At 43.5% G+C, this 18,742-nt stretch overlaps 1 protein-coding gene across 5 annotated transcripts in view; it reads left to right on the forward strand.

The window, feature by feature from the left end:
* The first annotated feature begins 717 nt into the window (after window positions 1-717).
* TMEM164 (transmembrane protein 164) overlaps window positions 718-18,742 on the forward strand; it is a 43,185-nt gene continuing 25,160 nt past the window's right edge. Inside the window, exons 1-3 of one of the 5 annotated variants that reach the window (XM_058196916.1) lie at window positions 761-1,481; window positions 1,631-2,180; window positions 17,887-17,936. In XM_058196916.1, the coding sequence (XP_058052899.1) occupies window positions 1,725-2,180; window positions 17,887-17,936 (506 nt within the window). In that variant the 5' untranslated portion in view covers window positions 761-1,481; window positions 1,631-1,724. Of the gene's footprint in view, window positions 1,482-1,630; window positions 2,181-17,886; window positions 17,937-18,742 lie in introns of those variants that run through there. The other 4 variants (XM_058196918.1, XM_058196917.1, XM_058196919.1 and 1 more) reach the window with 4 other exon arrangements.

Raw genomic sequence — 18,742 nt, forward strand, 5'->3', positions numbered from 1 at the left:
ATTTCTTCCAACAACCAGTTTGCCAAACTACTCAGAAACTTAACAACCGGTTCTCCCGAAATGGTGCGAACTGGCTGAATCCCACCACTGCTTAAGACCTGTGGACCAGGTCCTAAATTTCCCAGAAACTGCCATGATTGGACACTCCCGCATTAGATTAAACTGGTGATCGCCATTCCTCCATCAGCTTTGGACGCTGAACTTAATTCTGATGAAGAATGAAATTTGGCTTAATTAGAACGAGATGAGTAAATTCAACTTCTGAAATTGGACCGATTGGGACATTCTTTGCCAGGAAGGGACCCTCCTTAAGAGCAAACTCCCAGCTAAGCACGTGTCCAAAGTCCCCCATTACTGGTTGTCGGACTGGGATGAAGGACCTGTTGCCTTCCACACGATGCCGCCAGGGATGTTTCGTGCACCTGGGGAGGGAAAAGCGGGCTTAGCTATCACAGGAAGGCATCGCCTCTGCGCTCAGCCGCCCTTGAGCTCTTGCCCAAGTCAATCCCTGCAGGCAGAAACCAGGCAGCTCAGCGGGAGAAAACCGAAGTCGCGTTCTCCGCTCCTCCTGGGTTTCGCCTCCGATCGCCAAGGCTGCCTGCGTGCAGAAAGCGGGCGGCAGCAAGGCGGGGAGAGCCTCGGGCGCCGCGCCTGCTGCATTTCCACGTGCAGCCGAGGCCCCACTTCCTCCTCCTCTCCTTTCCGTCCCAGGCGGCCTTTCCCCGCCTCGGCGGGCGAGGCTGGATCCGCCGCTGGCAGCAGCCCAAGCCGGGCTACACGGGCAAAAGCGCCCCGGCCCAGCCGGCTCCCTTTCCTTCCGCTGCTCGCTTGCCACATGCGGGGGAAGCAGGCAGCCCCGCTCCCTCCGGAGCAGCCGCGCAACTGCGGCCGCCTCCAGCCCTCCCCGGCCCGCAAGAGCCGCCTTCGAGAGGCGGAGCGGGCAGCCCAGCGCAGCCAATCTCCGGCGCCCCGGCCGCTGCCCTGGCCGAGCCCAGCGCGTCGGCGGGGGATGCTGCTCGGCTGGCGGCGGCGGAGCGGGGCCAAGGCAGGGCGCGGGTGGCGCGGCCACATTGTTGCGTCCCTGCTAAGTCTGGGCGGCTGGGAAGGCAGAGCGCGGCGGTGGGTTTCCTGGCGCTGATCCCCGCTTGGCTGGAGGGGCTGCGAGACCGTCGGAAGCGCGCGGGGAGGGCAAACCCAGGCCAGGGCAGGGCAGGGCAGGAGGCGCCCTCCCTCCCTTCCCCTCCCTTCCGGCCGTTGAGAGGGAGAGCTGGGGAAGACCTTCCTGCTCCTGCAGACGCGGCGGGGAGACAGGTGGTTTTGCCCCCTCCTTTTCTCCCCCCCCCCACGCTGCTCCACAAGCGTCCTCCCTCGCAGGGCCGTCGTGCAAAGGCGGAATCCGCCCCAGCCACTTCATCAGCCAGCAAGCGCCTGAGAGTTTGGACGGCCGCATTCGTGACCCGGCTGAAGCTGGCTGGCTGGGGGTGAGCCAGCCTTAGTGGGGTTCTTGCTTGGCCTGGGGTGTCGGGGGTGGGAGGGGGGAAACCTGCCTCTGGTGGGTGGTAGGGAGCTGTGGGGCAGGTGGCAAGGAAGGGTCAGTGGCTAAGTTACGTTTTTCTTCTTTCCTTCCCAGGTTCTGCTCCTGGGGTCTTCTAAGCCCCCTTCCTCCCTCCTGGCTCCCGAAAGGGGGGGCAGGCAGTCTGTGGAGAAAGGACTACTGACATTTCATGGTTCGCCCCCTGGACGGTGTCCTGGCTTTGATCTTCTCTAACTCGCACCTGCTGCCCCCCAGTCCAGGCCGGGAGGTCCCCTGGACCATGAGTCGCTACAGCTTCTCCAACCTGATGGACTGGATATATGGCGGAGTGGACCCCAGCTTTGAAGGCAACGGGGGTCGCGAGTGCGCTGCCTTCATCCCTTGGGAGCAGCGTCTGCTGGAGAGCCTGGTCTTCACCACCATGGGAATTCTGGAGATCCTGGTCTCTCTGCAGAAGATCAGAAGGTCCACAGCCAGGGAAGCTGCTGACCTCTTGGCTCAGTCCCAGGTCAAGGAGGAAAGTTGGGGCAAAAACCTCTTGCTGGTGACCCTTTGCCTGACTTTTGGACTTGAAGTGGGATTCAAGTTTGCCTCCAGGACGGTCATCTACTTGCTGAACCCGTGCCATGTGGTTACCATGATGCAGGTAATGAACTGTCTTCCTCCAGATCATTTGAACTACCAATAGGAGAGAATATTTGTAGCTTGGAGTTGAACTGGGGGCTCCTTGATGCTCTCTGAGCTTGGTGGCTTTCTTGCAGATGTTTCATAATCCAACTGGGTAACGGAACCTCTGCAAGAAAACCAGCAAACTCAGAGAGCACCAAGGACCCCAAGGTTTGTACTACAATTACCATCAGCCATAGCTATCTAGACGGCCTCAAGATGGGCAAGGCTGCTTGAAAATGGAAAAGGCCTTTTGTATCCAAAGTGGTAGCTGGTTTTATTTTAACCAATAGTTCTTTTTGCATTCCCTTCTTTTTTATTGGTGCCAAATTTTACTTTGCAACTGGGTCTCTCTGTCTCTCCTTAGCAAAGAGGTGAGGCTGGGTGAAAGAACAGATCCAGCATTCAAATACTGGAAAGAATCCAAATCTCTTTTGTGGTCTCTGAAAGACTACAAGGCTGGTGCTAGTTGGGTCTGCTGGGGAGGCTCTTTCAGGACCAATCTGTGGGCTGGTTTCTCTCCCCCCCCCTCCCCAGTCAAATGAGGAACCTAGGAACGTGAATTGAATGTTACCAGCTGTTTTTGTGTTTGTGGGTAGTAGTTTTAAGAAGAGACTGGACAGCCACTTGTCTGAAATGATATAGGACTGTGATGGCGAATCTATGTAGCACCCTCTCTGTGGGCATGCAAGCTGTCGCTCCAGTTTAGCTTCACTGTGTGCCATACATGCGTGCCTCCCGCCGGCCAACTGGTCGTCGGGTTTCTGCTGCACATGTGTTTGTGTGGTGCACATGCGAGGGGGGACGTGCGCACGGGCCGGAGGGCATGCGGGGGGTGCACACACATGTGGAGGGGCCAGGGTGAGTGCGGGGGCTGCACTTGCATTTCATTTTGGGGTTCGGGCGTGCACTTGCACATGCATGCCCATTCGCACACATGCGCACTTTGGGCATTTGGTTTGGAAAAGTTTAGCCATCACTGGTATAGGATCTCCTGCTTGAGCAAGGGGTTGGACTAGAACAGGGGTCTCCAACCTTGGTCCCTTTAAGACTTGTGGACTTCAACTCGACTCTGGGAGTTGAAGTCCACAAGTCTTAAAGGGACCAAGGTTGGAGACCCCTGGACTAGAAGACCTCCAAGTTCCCTTTGAACTCTTGTTATTCTGAATTTGATTTATGACCATAGTTGGAACCAGAATTTCTATTGCTAAGTAATGTGGTTTTTAAATGAGTTGTGTCCGATTATACAACTTTTTTTTTTGTTGCCACTGTTGTTAGGCAGTTCACATGCCAGTTGCCAAGTGCCCAAATTTTGATCATGTGACTGTAGGGATACTAAGATGGTTGCAGGTGTGAGGACCAGTTTATATTTTCATTTTGTCGAGTACATATTAAATAATATATATATAAGTATAAGCATTAATTGAATACATAAAATGAATACAACATTAGGAACATTAGGGACAGGAACAAAGGGAACATTAGGACAGGAATGGTAGGCACGCCGGTGTTCTTATGCACGCCCATTACAGACCTCTTAGGAATGGGGTGAGGTCAACAGTAGACAGTCTTAGGTTAAAGTTTTGGGGATTTTGGTTGTAAGCCACTTTTTTCAGTGCTATTATAACTTTGAACGGTCACTAAACCAATGGTTGTAAATTGTGGACTCTCTGTAGGTGCCCCAAGACATGATGTTAGGCCAGCCACAAACTCCATTTGATTATCCAACTGTCTTAGATTTTAAAAAATCAGCATGTTCAAAACTTTAAGGCCACTCCTGGGTGTTCAAGGATAGAGTAAAAAAAACCAAAATGGCGGCCATGATCAAAGCTCTGCCTGTTTTTTATGTGCAACCATACCCACCTTGCCTTTTTTTTTTTTTTTTGATGCCCTGGATCCTCTGAACTCAGTAAAAAAAGCCAGTTAATCCTTCTCAGTTAAGGAAACGGTGAGCAACTCTTGTTACATGGTTTATGTTTATGCGCAACTGAGATTTACAGCTGGTTTGGAATTAGGCATTGCATTTGTCTTGTTGGATCGATGTTTCAGAATTGGAGACATAGGGGTGCTTTCTAGAAGGAAGCAGAGCATGGGGAGTGGGTCAGAGTGAGAAACCAGCTGTAATTTTAATTTCCATTCAGGCTTCAAATTAATTTTAAATCCTGTTAATGTAATTACTGTCCCGATGTTTAATTATTTCTCCATTCTATCGGGTGAAAATGACAGTTTGGTGGCTATTGCAATAGCCTTTTGGTGACCCTCAAAAGATGATAAGATTAGTTTCAGGAGAAGTGGAATACCGAAAGCTGCTTTTTCAAAAGGCAACTGCACTTTGTTTTTCTTTGAAGACGTTTTGCTTCTCATTCAAGAAGCTTCTTCGGTTCTGAGGAAGGAACTGGAGAAGCTTCTTGAATGAGAAGCGAAACATCTTCAAGGAAAAAAATAAAGTCCAGTTGCCTTTTGGAAAAGTAGCTTTGGGACAACCATGACCTGGATGACTGAGAATCTCCATAGACAAGAGGCAGAATAGTGCTCCATTGCTCTTGGATAGGAGAGCTGGCAGGAAATTTTCTTGGTTCATGGTTGTCCCAAAGGTGCTTTTCCAAAAGGCAACTGGACTTCCTTGATTTTTTTTTTCTTAGAAAACATTTCACTTCTCATCAAGAAGCTTGTTCAGTTCAGCAGGTGGGCTTGCTTATTTTCATCCAGTTTTTCTAGCAGCAACATTGCTTTAAGCAAGGAGGCCGCTGGGCTTTTACACTTTGATCCGCAGCAAATTCAGCCAACTTTCTGTTTTCCAGTGGGGAACGTATAATAATAATAATAATAATAATAATAATATTTTAATTTGTATACCGCCCTTCTCCCGAAGGACTCAGGGCGGTGAACAGGTAGATAAAATACAAATACATACAATAATTAAAAACATCCCTTAAAAAACTAATTTAAATGCCCAAATGTTAAAAAACATACTCCCCCATAAAATCACAAAATTTTAAAAACCCATCCAATAAAGATAAAAATCAGGCTAGTCCAGCCATACGAAATAAATAAGTTTTAAGTTCGCGAAAGGTCCTAAGGTCAGGTAATTGTCAAGTCCGAGGGAAGTTCGTTCCACAGGGTGGAGCCCCACAGAAGGCCCTCCCCTGGGGCCGCCAGTCGACACTGTTTGGCTGGCGGCACCCTGAGAGTCCCTCTCTGTGGGAGCGTGCGGACGATGGGAGATAGAGGCCGGCAGTAGACGGTCCCGTAGATAGCCCGGTCCTAAGCCATGGAGCGCTTTAAAGGTGGTAACCAATACCTTGAAGCGCATCCGGAAAACAACAGGTAGCCAGTGCAGTCTGCGCAGGATAGGTGTTATGTGGGAGCTCCGAGCCGCTCCCTCAATAACCCGCGCAGCCGCGTTCTGAACTAGCTGAAGTCTCCGGGTGCTCTTCAAGGGGAGCCCCATGTAGAGAGCATTGCAGTAGTCCAGGTGAGAGGTAACGAGAGCATGAGTGACTGTGCATAAGGCATCCTGGTCCAGGAAGGGACGCAACTGGCGGATCAGGCGAACCTGATAGAATGCTCTCCTGGAGACGGTCGCCAAATGGTCTTCAAAGGACAACCGACCATCCAGGAGCACGCCCAAGTTGCGTACCTTCTCCATCGGGGCCAATGATTCACCCCCGACAGACAGCCGCATCTGCAGCTGACTGTACCGAGGTGCCGGCATCCACAGCCACTCCGTCTTGGAGGGATTAAGTTTGAGCCTGTTCCTCCCCATCCAGAGTCCATTCGTTTAGTAAAATAATTTCCAGTGGCCCAATCTTCAGTGTAGTTGTTTGTCAGCTTTCAGTTTGCGTGGAAAAAGTCACTGCTACCTGGTGCACAAAACCAAACAGAACTCAAAGGGAGATCTGTGAGAAAGGACACAAAGTTAAACAAGCTTAGAGTTTGTTTTAGTCTTAACTGATAGTGGAACTATCCGTGATTAGAACTGGGCTGGAAAGAAGGTGACACAAGGACAAAAAACCCAGGGAAACAAGGAAGATTACATTCTGGGTTTTGGAGGTATTGAGACTGCAGTGAAATATAAGAAAGTCGGTCACCCAAAGCCCCACATTGGGTAGTGGCCTTCCAATCTCATTTTTGGGGTCACCAGAGCTCCTCCTCACCACCCTTGCTGTAATTTGGTGAGAAGATGTCACCACCGCTCTCCATAAGACTGTTCACTTGAAATGGTGTAATGTTTTACTATTTTACTGGAAATCAGGATTTTGCAGGGAGTATGCCAAATTATATTGGGCTAGTGGATTGATCTGGACAATTGAGCTGCATAGATTACTTAGACTGTTTTTTCAATTATTTTGAAGATTATTGGTCTGAGCAACCCTGAAAGTAAAGAGAGGTGTCTAATACAAGAAGGTAAAGAAATCAAATTAATCTGAACTAAAAATAGATGCTCTTGAAAGAAGTTTATGCAAAATTCTCTCTCCCTCCCCCCCATATCTGCCAAAGGAGCATTTATGGTGGAAACCAGTTATCCAGCTTTGGTGATTTCTAGATGTGCAGATAGCAACTTCCAATAGCAATGGCCCTATCAGGGAATTTTGTGAATTGAAGGCCACACACCTGGAAGTGGCCAAGCCTTAGCAAAAAGGTGAAGGGATTGAGTTTTGACACGACCAATCCCATAATTGTTTGGTCCTGTTGTTTAAGGCTGATGGGAGTTGAAATCCAACAGGTCAGGAGAGTCAAAGATCCACTGGCGTAGATAATGCTACTAGCAAACCAGAAGCCCCTTAATAAAGCTCATTGATGGGACCTCCAGAAGTTGATGAATTCCAGGTGCCAGGAGGCTCATCTACAAAATTAAGGCAATGGTGGGTTGTTACCAGGGGTGGTATTCACTTACCTACGCTACTAGTTTGCAAATGGGAGAGTGTGTGTGCATGCGCAGAGCATCAAAAACGGGATGTGATGACGTCTGTGCGAGTGGGCGGAGTCTCCCGCAGCCGCCATTACCAGTTCGCCTGAACTGGATAAAACCAGCTGAATAGCACCACTGGTTGTTACCATAATCCATAGTTAGTCATCCTCCTATAATTCTAGCACTTCAGGGTTTTTCTTAAAATCTTCTATGAAGATAAGAATGTTTTTACCCCATACATCCTTAATCTAGCACGGTCACTGGACCTTCAGTAACTTTTTCCACACATAATTCTTTCTAGCAATTTCATTAGGAGAATAGCATTCTTTTTGTTTTTTAAATTTAAAACAAAGACTTTTTTTGAAAAAAAAGTTAAGATAATTCCTGAAAATAGGCAACTAATGCTCCATATAACCTTAATAAGAGACACCAAGCAGATTATGTTGTTTTCATGATATTAAAAAAGAACTAAGGAAAATAAGAGATGGAAGGTTAATTTAGTTAAAAGGTTTCAATGTAAAAATGGAATAAACTGAAATACATTGTTAATAATTAAAAACTTTGAGGGTGGATGGTGATGCTGTTTATGTAATAATTATAGATAAGATTAAAAAGTAGGGCAAAAAATAATTTGGCAAAAATTGTAACCATGTAAATTTGGATATGATAAGTTGTATAGGATATGATGTGGCCAATACTCTAATCATAAAATATGTGTGAAAGAAAAAATCAATAAAACTTGATTAAAAAAATAACATAGGTAAATATTTAATTTCTATTTCCCCTTCCTCATCCTTTAATCAGTTTTGCAGGACCTGCTGAAGTATATTTTAGAAACCAGGCTTTAGGTGACTCTATTTACCTTACTGTGCAATACGTAATAACTGCATATGCTTTTGCTTTTTCTTAATGTTTGCCACGAAGACCCAAGCTCTTTGAAACAAATCAAATCCATTTGCTAAAGCCAGAAAAAATACATTGAAGTAACAACAAGAAACTGAATGGATGATAAAAATCTACACGTAGTCCTTGACTTACGACCACAATTGAGCCTAAAATTTATGTCGCTAAGAGAAACATTTGTTGAGTTTTGCTCCATTTTACAACCTTTCTTGCCTCCGTTGTTAAGTGAACCACTGCAGTTGTTAAATGAGTCACACAGTCATTAGGTGACTCTGGCTTTCCCAAATCTGGCTCGTCAGAAGGTCCCAAAAGGTGATCACATGACCCCGGGACATGGCAACGGTCCTAAATATGAACCAGTCGCCAAGCATCTGAATTTTGGTCCCATGATTATGGGGAGGCTACAATGGTTGTAAGTGTGAAAAATGGTCATAAGTCCCCTTTTTAGCACCATTGTAACTTTGAATAGTCACTAAATGGAGTATTGTAAGATGGAGGACTATTTGTACTACCAGCAAAGAAAATGAAAAGCAACATTGACTATAACGAGAGACAATTTCAGCGGTCACTTAAAAATTATTGAAAGAACTCAGATTGACCTGGGGAGATTTGAAACTGACCAGCAGAGAGGTAAGGGTAGATATTGTTCAAGTAACAGATAGGATTATATGAACAACAGTATTTTTGTTTAATAGTGTTGCTTGATGCTAATTAGAGTTTGTGGTCTGACTTTGTACATGTCACTAAACTGTCATACCCAATGCTGTTCAATAGCCCTTAAATGTCATGTCTTAGGGTTGAAAGGGACCTCAGAGGTCATCTGGCTGAACCCCCTCCTTGATGCAGGCTCACTGGAGGTTTTCAAGGATAGACTGCACAACCATTTGAGTGGGATGGTGTAAGGCTCCTGCCTCGAACAGTAGGTTGGACTAGAAGACCTCTGAAGTCCCTTCCAGCCCTCTGCTTCTATGTTCTATCTGCTATGTTTATTCTAAAAAGCTCCTGAACCTTGTGAGATAACCAAATCTCATGAACTTTGTGTTTTCACCTGAACTCTCAGAAGACACGGGCTTTCTTGTCATTCTTCATTTTTCTTCCTTTCAAAAACACGGTTGCTCCAAGGTTGTGACGTTGTGTAACATTGTGCAACCTGTCTGAACAGGTTGCTGATTCCTAGCTTAGTGGGATGTGTTAACTTCCCCATCATGCCACATTCTGTACAGCTGACCTGAAAATGGGTAAAATTTATATTTCACTGAACACATTTCTCACTTAGCAACATAAATTTTGGGCTCAATTGTCATAAATTGAGGACTGCCTGTACAGCCAGCCAGCCAGCCTCTGAAGACCCTTGGTACGCTTATCTCTAGCAAGAGAGGGGTGGGCTTTCTTGTCATATCCCAACTTTTCAACTCTGTCATCTGCAGATTAGTTTCCCTGTAGCTGCTTTTCAATCTGCAAGGCTGAAGTCTGTGAGGAAAGCAATAACATAAATGTACTCTGACAGGAACCCCATTCAAGTTGTTGTTTCCCCCCCCCTCCTTCTTCCTCCTCTTCTAAAAATAGTGGAAAGAAAAAGGAGGTTGTTATCTTTTGTGAATGCGGCTCTTTACAAAATGTGCCAGGGAAAAAAACAAAAGACAAAGAGAGAGTCTGTATACCCTTAAGAGCTATCAAGTGCTATTCTAAAGCAACCGATGTGCTTTTGCACAGATGTGGATTGCTAGTGTTTTCTAAGGCCCCGTTTCCACTTTCAGGGAGAACGGCAGTATGGTTTAGAGTTGCTTGGTTGAAACTAGAATATCAATAAAGGAGAATATTTGTAGCTCAGGGTTGAAATGAGGGGTCCTCTCTGAGCTTGCTTGTTTTTTTGCAGATGTTTCATTACCCAAACTAGGTAACATCATCAGTGCTTCCTTGGTTGGGCTGTTTACTGATGGCTTGTTTAGCAGTTCCTTCATTGGGGTATTATTTACTTAATTGTTGGTCTGATGTTAACCTTGGTATTAATCTATGCTCTTCTGGGTGCTGATTGCTGGTGGGGAGGTGTTTGAATTTTTCTGGTTCCCTTTTTGGCCTGTTGATTGTCTCTTGCATACTCTGTAGATACTGTTTATGTCTATGTGTCTGTTGATGGCTAATTTGTGCAAATACCAGGCTTTAGAAATCCCCTAGCCTAGCGGTTTTGGACTTGGCTTGGTCTAGGAATATAAAAAGGGTCTCTTGGAAGAGAAGATAGAATTGAGTAGAGTGAAATTTTGGGTTTGGTCCCCTTTTGCAAAATAGGAGGCCAGGGAAAGCTTCTCGGGTGGGGAGAAGAGCTATACAAGGTTGAGAAAGGCCTCACCTGGTATTTGTAAGCACCTGGTATTTATCATCTGGTATTCACCTGGTATTTTTAAGTCCTCAATTTACAATCATAATTGGCACCAGAATTTCCATTGCTAAGCAAGGCAGTTGTTAAGTCAGTCACAACCAATTTTACAAACTCTTGTAACGATTGGTATGTGAATTGCTGCAGTCATTAAGCAAATCCAGCTTCCCATTAACTTTGCTCGTCAGAAGTTATTTGGGAAGGTGTGCAAATGGCAACCACCTGATCCCGGGATGCTGCAACTATTGTAAATATATGCCAGCTTTCACAAGAAGCTTCCACGGCTCCATATATTTTAATTTCTTGAGCAAACAGATAAAGTCTTGCATTAGATCACTGAAATCTAATTAGATCACAGTGCACTGTCTGGAGTAACACTATATTAATTCAATTAATCAATAAATACACCTTGCAAGATACCATTTGCTTCCAAGATGTCATTTAATTTCTGTTGATATTGTGGGAATGGAGATGTCTTACCTCTGTTTGTCCTAGTTTTATTTTAATTAAAATTTTAATGAAATAAAAACTTCATTCCATTGCCTATTCTTCATGATGTAACCGCCTTGTGCAATATGTCAGAACTGAAGTCTACAATGTAGTTGTAGCCTGCAGTCCCAACAAATTGCAGCCAGTCGTTTCCCTTTTTTCTCAATGTTTAATCTTGTATACCATCTACTATAGGAGACTAATATTTAGAAATAAGTTTTGAGAAAGAGAGGTGGTGCGCAAGATATGTGGAGCTGTCATTTCCCCTTTTGGGGAGGAAGTTCTGCTTTAGACAAAGCATCCAGTCACTGGAGCTGCCACCAAAAATGTTAAAAAATAGAGAACCTGCTCTGCTCTGACATTTTAAAATAACTCCTCATTATTTCCCATCCACCGTTTTGAAATGCAGTTGTGCCTGTGAGTTATTTTGCAAAAAGGGCAAAGTAAAAATTAATTCACAGGTACATCGTGCCTTGCAAATGCCAGCCTAAAATAAGTGACACCCAGCCTTCTTTCTCTAACAAAAACCCTAAACGACAGCTTGTATGTGTGAGAACATCTGGAGGTGAGTTACTGTTATATATAGAAGCATGTTCTACATGCAGGTTTCAGTTGGGGGATTCTGCAAGCAAGGATTAATCGCTTATAGAAATGCACATCACAGATGCTGGATTTTTAATTTCTGTCCCATAGTGGAAAACAACCTTGGCTGTTAAAAGCCACAAATCTCCCAATCAAGTGATGAAGTTAAATGATTTCCAATTTAGCAGCCACAGAGAGCTTGCTTTTGCTGAATTCAATGCTATTGTGAAGGGAGGAGAGGTAAGAGTTTTCTACCTTGGCTGGCATTGGTGTTTGGGATGGAAGTGGCCCCTGTTCTAAACCAGATTCTCTTTGTAAGAACAAGAACAAGAAAAAAGAACAAGAACACCATAATCAACAACAACAACAACAACAACTTGGAACTACCTATATACTCATATGTTACCTTAACAGCACTTCTACTGTTAACTTTTTAGCAGTCCCAGACTGTGAATCAAACTGAAGATTAAATCTTAAATAATAATAAAAAGTGTTAGGGAATCCAGCTTGCTGCAAAGCAACACACTCAATTTCTAGCTTCTGTATTAATTTGCATCAGGGCCTTGACAGCCCAGCCAGAGCCCTTGGGAAAACCCAGCATCCCAATGGGTCGAGTTCTCCTTGCAAAACACAGGCCTTTCGTGACTGGCACATGGAAGCCCATCAGTTTGTGAGCAGCCCCCCATTGTTCTCAAAGTCTCAGAGATCCCAGGCTTCTTTTCTAGAGCAACAGAGAAGAGTTTGGGGTCTCCTTGCCCTGCTTTCTCTCTTGCAGCAGTTTATGTGTTTATTTGTGTCAGAAGTGTCACAATTGCATACTATGCAATTATAGGATATGGCATAAAATGCAAAATATAAAATACAAGATTAAAATATGTACAAAACTAGCAACATTCATTGTGTTTTGTTGTGCTGCCATGAGGTCCTACACTGATCAGGTCACAAAGGGCAGGTATACCCCTGAAAATAAGACCCTGTCTTATATTTTTTTGAACCCTGAAATAAGGACTTGGCCTTACTGCCATGCACTCAAAAGCCCAATTGGGCTTTTTATCGGGGGATGCCTTATTCTGGGGGAAACGGTAGGTACGTGTTGTTTGTCTGAATGTCACCACAGTCACAAAGAACAGAAGCCATGGGAGAGCCCGTTTTGTTCAGAGAGACTCTGGATCTTGTTGTACCCGTCTGCAGTCTATTCAACGATTTCCATACTTGCCAGCTTTTGGCAGGCCCAGGTGCCAGCTCCTTCGTTGGTTCCCCCCAGGTTTGGTTCTTTGTAGCTTTCCATAGGTCCTCTCTGCTTTCCAATCCTTTGAAGTCTTCCGTCGACCTAAGGAAGCTTTTCCTGGATTTTAATCTCTGCTGAGCTGGTTGTTCTGTTGTTTCATTTAGCAACATAAATTTTGGGCTCAATTGCCATTGTAAGTTGAGAACTACCTGTACTAAGGGTTCAGTCAGCCAGCCCTTGAAGACCCTTGGTGCACTGATCTCTAGCAAGATATGGGTGTGTTCTCTCGTCATATCCAAACAAAGCTGACTGGGGTGTGAAGAGCTACCACATCTGTTTGTCAAATGTAAGTGGCTTATCTTAACTCTAATCACATCACTAAAATAGGGGAGAAGGTAGAACCTTGCAAGTCTCCAACTCCAAGCCTTACCTAGGCTTAGCAGGGGCTCTTTTGCACTGAATGTGGTTGGGTTAAGCAAACTGCACAAACCCAGCCACTGCAGCTTGTTAACTCTGGATTAGGATTTAGCAAGTGGTGGCAGACCAAGCAATTATGGTTTGCATGTTTATTTGATTTCTTGTCTGCTCCTCCTTTCATTAAGGAGCTAGAGGCTCTATTTTTCTATACAACAACTATTTTGCACTGAACCCCTAGTTCTCCTGGAGCTGTGGGAGGATTAGAATCTGATTCTTCCTTCTCCTGGCCCGGCACCTTCTCCATGGTTTTATCGTAATAGACAATCTGTGTCAAAGTGAACAGAATTTTTTCCCTATTTCCCCCCCCCCTCTCACAAAACAGCCAAGTTCTGTGGCTGTTACTTCCTCAGGTACACTAACAATTCTGTGTTGTAGTTTAAAACTGCCAGAATTATCATGAAATGCCTTTAATGCTCACTTGGCTTGGGCAAATGCTTTTTTCAACCAGCACCATTTCTCTTCTTAATTTCACATCATTTCTCTATAGTATTATCCATGGGGTCCTTGGGGCTTTCTGAGCTTGTTGATTTTTCTGCAGATGTTTCATTACCAAACTAGGTAACATGATCAGTATAAGAAGGGAGTGGGGTTGTAGCACTGATGATGTTACCTAGCTTGGTAAAACATCTGCAAGAAAACAAGAAAACTGCAAGAAAACTCCTCCTCCTCCTCCTCCTTTCTAGCACAGATGATGTTACCTAGTTAGGTCTTCAAATGTTTGCAAAAAAGCCACCAAGCTCAGAGAGCACTGAGGACCCTACAGTCCAACCCTGAGTTACAAATATTTTCTTCTATCAGTCCAGTATTATTCTTTTTGCATCACTCAACTTGTTCAAGTTAGAACTGCATTCCATTTTTTGGGAGGTAAGGCTCATTGTCAATTATGTGCCTCAACCCTAAAAGTACACACTTAATTGTGGCATGTTTGGTTTCCCTGAATTGTTGGCTGGTGTTTTTTTCCTATCATTCCTCCTGTCTCTTATCAACTTTAGCAGAAAGCAGTTGAGCCTCTCTCTGACAAATAACAAGCAGGTCAAAACTACTTTGGCTGCAGTACTGACTCCGCTAAAAAATGACAAAAGTTTTACCAAGAAGTGGGTACTATAACACGTTGTTAGTTTCAGTTATATTAATTTTATCCTGTTTTTTAACTTGTATAATAATGTGTTTTTTAAATTGGCTGTTAAGTGCCCTGAGTCCTTCGGGAGAAGGGCGGGATATAAATATGATTAATAAATAAAATAAATAAATAAAAAAATGGGCAGGAGGAGTGAGGATGCCCTTTGGATTTGCTGTGGTCTGTAAAGGGGGCTGAATTGCTGATTTGGTCTTAGCACTTGGGGTTCCAGAATATTCCTAGAATCAGCCAGGAATATTCACACATAGGTTCTGTTTAGTTCAACAATGCTGTTCCAGCTGTACTTTTCTTTCTTTCTTTCATTTTTATTTACCTGTATTACTTCATAAGAAATTCAAAGTGGCAAACATACCTAATACTCCTACCTCCTCCTCCTATTTTTCCCACTGCAACAATCCTAGGAGACATTTGGAGCTGAGGGAGAGCGTGACTAACCCAAAGTCACCTAGTTCAGGGGTCTCCAACCTTGGCCACTTTAAGACTTGTGGACTTCAACTCCCAGAGGTTGGAGACCCCTGAACTAGTTGGCTTTCATGCCTAAGGCAGGACTAGAACTTCCAGTCTCCTGGTGATTGGCCCAAATGCACCCAGCTCCCTTTCATGTCTAAGGTGGAACGAGAATTCACCATTTCTCTGGTCTCTAGCCTGGTGCCTTAATCACTAGACCAAGCTAGTCACCATGGAAGCAAGCGAGGGGTGGGGTACAGTAGGTAAAAAGCTATGGATTAGCATAATGTTCATGGTCTATTGTAGAAGCTTCAAATATTGGGTTTACGCAGCATCATAAGGCTAAATCTAACTAAGTGCCTTGTGGCTTGTTTGGATGCTATAATTTCATTTTTTTTGGAATAGAGTCTGAGAATAATTAGAAGAAATATGACTTTAGAAATAGACTCTCTTTTGGCAGTAATTGCTGGCAGCTGGTAAGACCATATTCATTGCTGACTGTACATTACGGAAGTTATAACTAATTTGAAACGAACTCACAGAAACTAGGAGTTTGACAAAAAGAGTCCAATGAGAATAATTTTAGATCCTGCCTTCCATTGAGGACCTGGATAGTGCATGAAGCAGAAAGAGGGCTGAGAAAATATCTACAGACCCCTCACATCCATGGACATAAACTGCTTCAACTCCTCCCCTCAGGATGGTGCTATAGGGCCGTGAGGGTGAACCTATGGCATGTGTGCCGGAGGTGGCATGCAGAGCCCTCTCTGTGGGCACATGCGCCGTCTCCAGCTGCTGACCAGCTGTCTGGCGTGCATGCGCATGACGGAACCCGGAAGACCAGAACTGGCCGCCATGCGCATGTGCACCAGCCTGCTGTTCTCTTCCAGGTTCCAGTGCTCCGGTGCACGTGCATATGCCCGGTTTTGGCACTTGGTGCTGAAAAGGTTAACCATTACTGCTATAGGGCATAGCATGCCAAAACAACTAGACAGCTTTTTCCCTCGTGCCATCACTCTGCTGAACATCCAATACCCACAGCACTGTCTTATGTCTAAGGATATTTACCCATGTAATAGGGCTGTATTGCTATTATCCTTGTCATCTTGTCATCTTTGTCAACTCATTTCTCATCTTTTCTCATTTTCCCTAGTATCTTCTCTTATCGCGTATCTTAAGATTTATCACTTGTTGTTTGTATCTTAATATTTGCATCTTATGATTTATGATCTGTGACTTATAGCTTTGTTTTGTTTGTATGTATACTGAAAGGTTATGCACTGAAGACAAATTCTTTGTGTGTCCAATCACACTAAGCCTTTATTGTCATTGTACATCATATATACAAGGAAATTGGTTGTATACACTTGGCCAATAAAGAATCCTGTTCTATTCTATTCTATTCTATTCTATTCTATTCTATTCTATTCTATTCTATTCTATTCTATTCTATTCTATTCTATTCCATTCCATTCCCTTCCCTTCCCTTCCCTTCCCTTCCCTTCCCTTCCCTTCCCTTCCATTCCCCATTCCCCATTCCCCATTCTATTCTTTCTATGGAAGAATAGATCTGGTTGACATTAGAAGACATCCCTTAATATTACGAGCAACTTTGATCAACAAATTCAGTTTTCTCATTGAGCTGTGGATTTTTCTTTGCTGGAAATTTGAATAATCAGTTCCTGGAGATGATCCAGTTCTGCATCTCCTTAAATAAGTTATGAAGGTGAGATCCCATATTACAATTTTGATGACAAATGATTTTGGACAAGTACTCCTGACAAATATTATAAAGAAATAAACTGGGTCACTCTTGGCTGAAATAAATGCATCACCAAAATCCTTTGTGACTATACCTGTCTACAGCAAGCTCCCCCAAAATGACCATTATCAACCCCCAGGAAATGATAGGGACTATCCAAAGTCAATATTGTTATTATTTATAGTACTATTACTGGAAATCTTTGATTTACAGCCATTTGTGTAGTGACAGTTCAAAGTTATAACAGCACTGAAAAAGTGAGCATTTTTCACACTTATCACTGTTGCAGCATCCGGGTGGTCACGTGATCAGAATTGGCAACTGGCATGTTTGTATGATGGTTGCAGTGCCCTGGGGTCATGTGATCCCCTTTTGTGACCTGACAAGCAAAGTCAATGGGGAAGCCAGATTCATTTAACAACCATGTTGCTAACTTAACAACATCAATGATTCACTTAACAACTGTGGCTAGAAATGTTGTAATTTTTTTTTAAAAAAATTATTTTTTATTTGCATTTATATCCCGCCTTTCTCCGAAGACTCAAGGCGGCTTACACTGTGTCAAGCAATAGTCTTCATCCATTTGTATATTATATACAAAGTCAACTTATTGCCCCCCAACAACCTGAGTCCTCACTTTACCTACCTTATGAAGGATGGAAGGCTGAGTCAACCTTGGGCCTGGTTGGGATTTGAACCTGCAGTAATTGCAAGCAGCTGGTGTTAATAACAGACTGCATTAGTCTGTTGAGCCACCAGAGGCTCTTCATGAACTGGTCAATGAACTAAACAGTTTGTGGTCCCTGATATAGATGAAGATAACTTTCATCTTCATACTAAAAAACGTGTTGCTTTTTAAAGTGTGTCCTATGGGATCATGCTCACAAGTGGCCCAGAAGGACATTTCAAAGATGTCATCTTCGCTAGCTAGCCTGCTTCTTGATTCCATCAATTGTTCAATCCTGCCTCTGCTTCTTTGCACAACAGAAGGAGAGGTTGAGAATTGGGAAGTGGGGATGGATGTTGGATTAGACCAACAGTACTATTCCCCGTTAGTTAGTTAGTTAGTTACAGTAGTTAGTTAGTTAGTTCCTCCTGGATGTCAGCAGAGTGGTTCAATTGTGAAATGGGTGGCGTATAAATTTAATAAATAAATGAATAAATAAACAAATAAATGTATGTCGTCCTGGGAATATTTGAATAGTAATCATTGCAAGCTTTAAATGTCTGATTGAGTGGTTTAAAAATAAAATATGAGTCATTTCTTTCATGTGTGCTCTCTCTGTCTCTATGCATTTATGTAAAGATGCAATTAAATTAAATATAAAGACCGTGATGCTAACTCCTTTTTGTTTTTGTTTGTTTAAATGTCAGATTTTTCTACTGGCTTGTCCACCTTGCCATTTCGCCATGATTCTATTCAGGTATGTGAGTTACCACCAATGCAGTAGTTTGTTTAAATGATGACCGCTTCTGTGGCTTGGTTGCCTATACTTTACATTGAAGAAAATTGACAATCTATAATTTGTATCTGGCTGAATGTCTATGGAAATTCTCAGCCATCATGGTTGATGTTATTTTTTTCTACAAAAGGCAACTGGACTTTCTTTGTTTTTCCTTGGAGACATTTTGATTCTCACCCAAGAAGCTTGAGTCAGAACTGAAGAAGCTTCTTGATGACAAGCGAAACATTTTCAAAGAAAAACAAAGAAACTCCAGTTGCCTTTTGAAAAAAAAAAAACAAGTACCTTTGGGACAATCTGTAGCTGTTCTTTTTTTTAATCATTGGATTTCTATCCAGCCTTTCTACCTTCATGCTTTGCATATGGATCTATTTTTTTATTTCCCCCAAATAAGGTTTTCCCCTTCTGTTACATTAACAATTGCAATTGGGTTATATCTTTTGGAAATGTTTGGAATGGCAGCAGTACCCCAAAGAATGTCTCATGTTATGGATTTGGATGCCTCTGATGGATGTACACAACAGGAATTCCCTTGGTTGGCATTCTGATGTTTAAAGTGATGTCATAGAATAATCTAAGTAATTCATCTTATTATATATAGAATCATAGAGTCATAGGGCTGGAAAGGACCTTGGAGGTCTTCTAGTCCAATCGCCTTATAAGAGACCTTATACCATCAGGGACAAATTGTTGTCCAGTTATTTCTTGAAAACTCCAGCAATGGATCACCCACAACTCAGGATGCTTCATTGATTCACCATTCCCCC

This window comes from Ahaetulla prasina, chromosome 11 (assembly GCF_028640845.1).
Source record: "Ahaetulla prasina isolate Xishuangbanna chromosome 11, ASM2864084v1, whole genome shotgun sequence".
In the NCBI taxonomy this organism is placed as follows: Eukaryota; Metazoa; Chordata; class Lepidosauria; order Squamata; family Colubridae; genus Ahaetulla; species Ahaetulla prasina.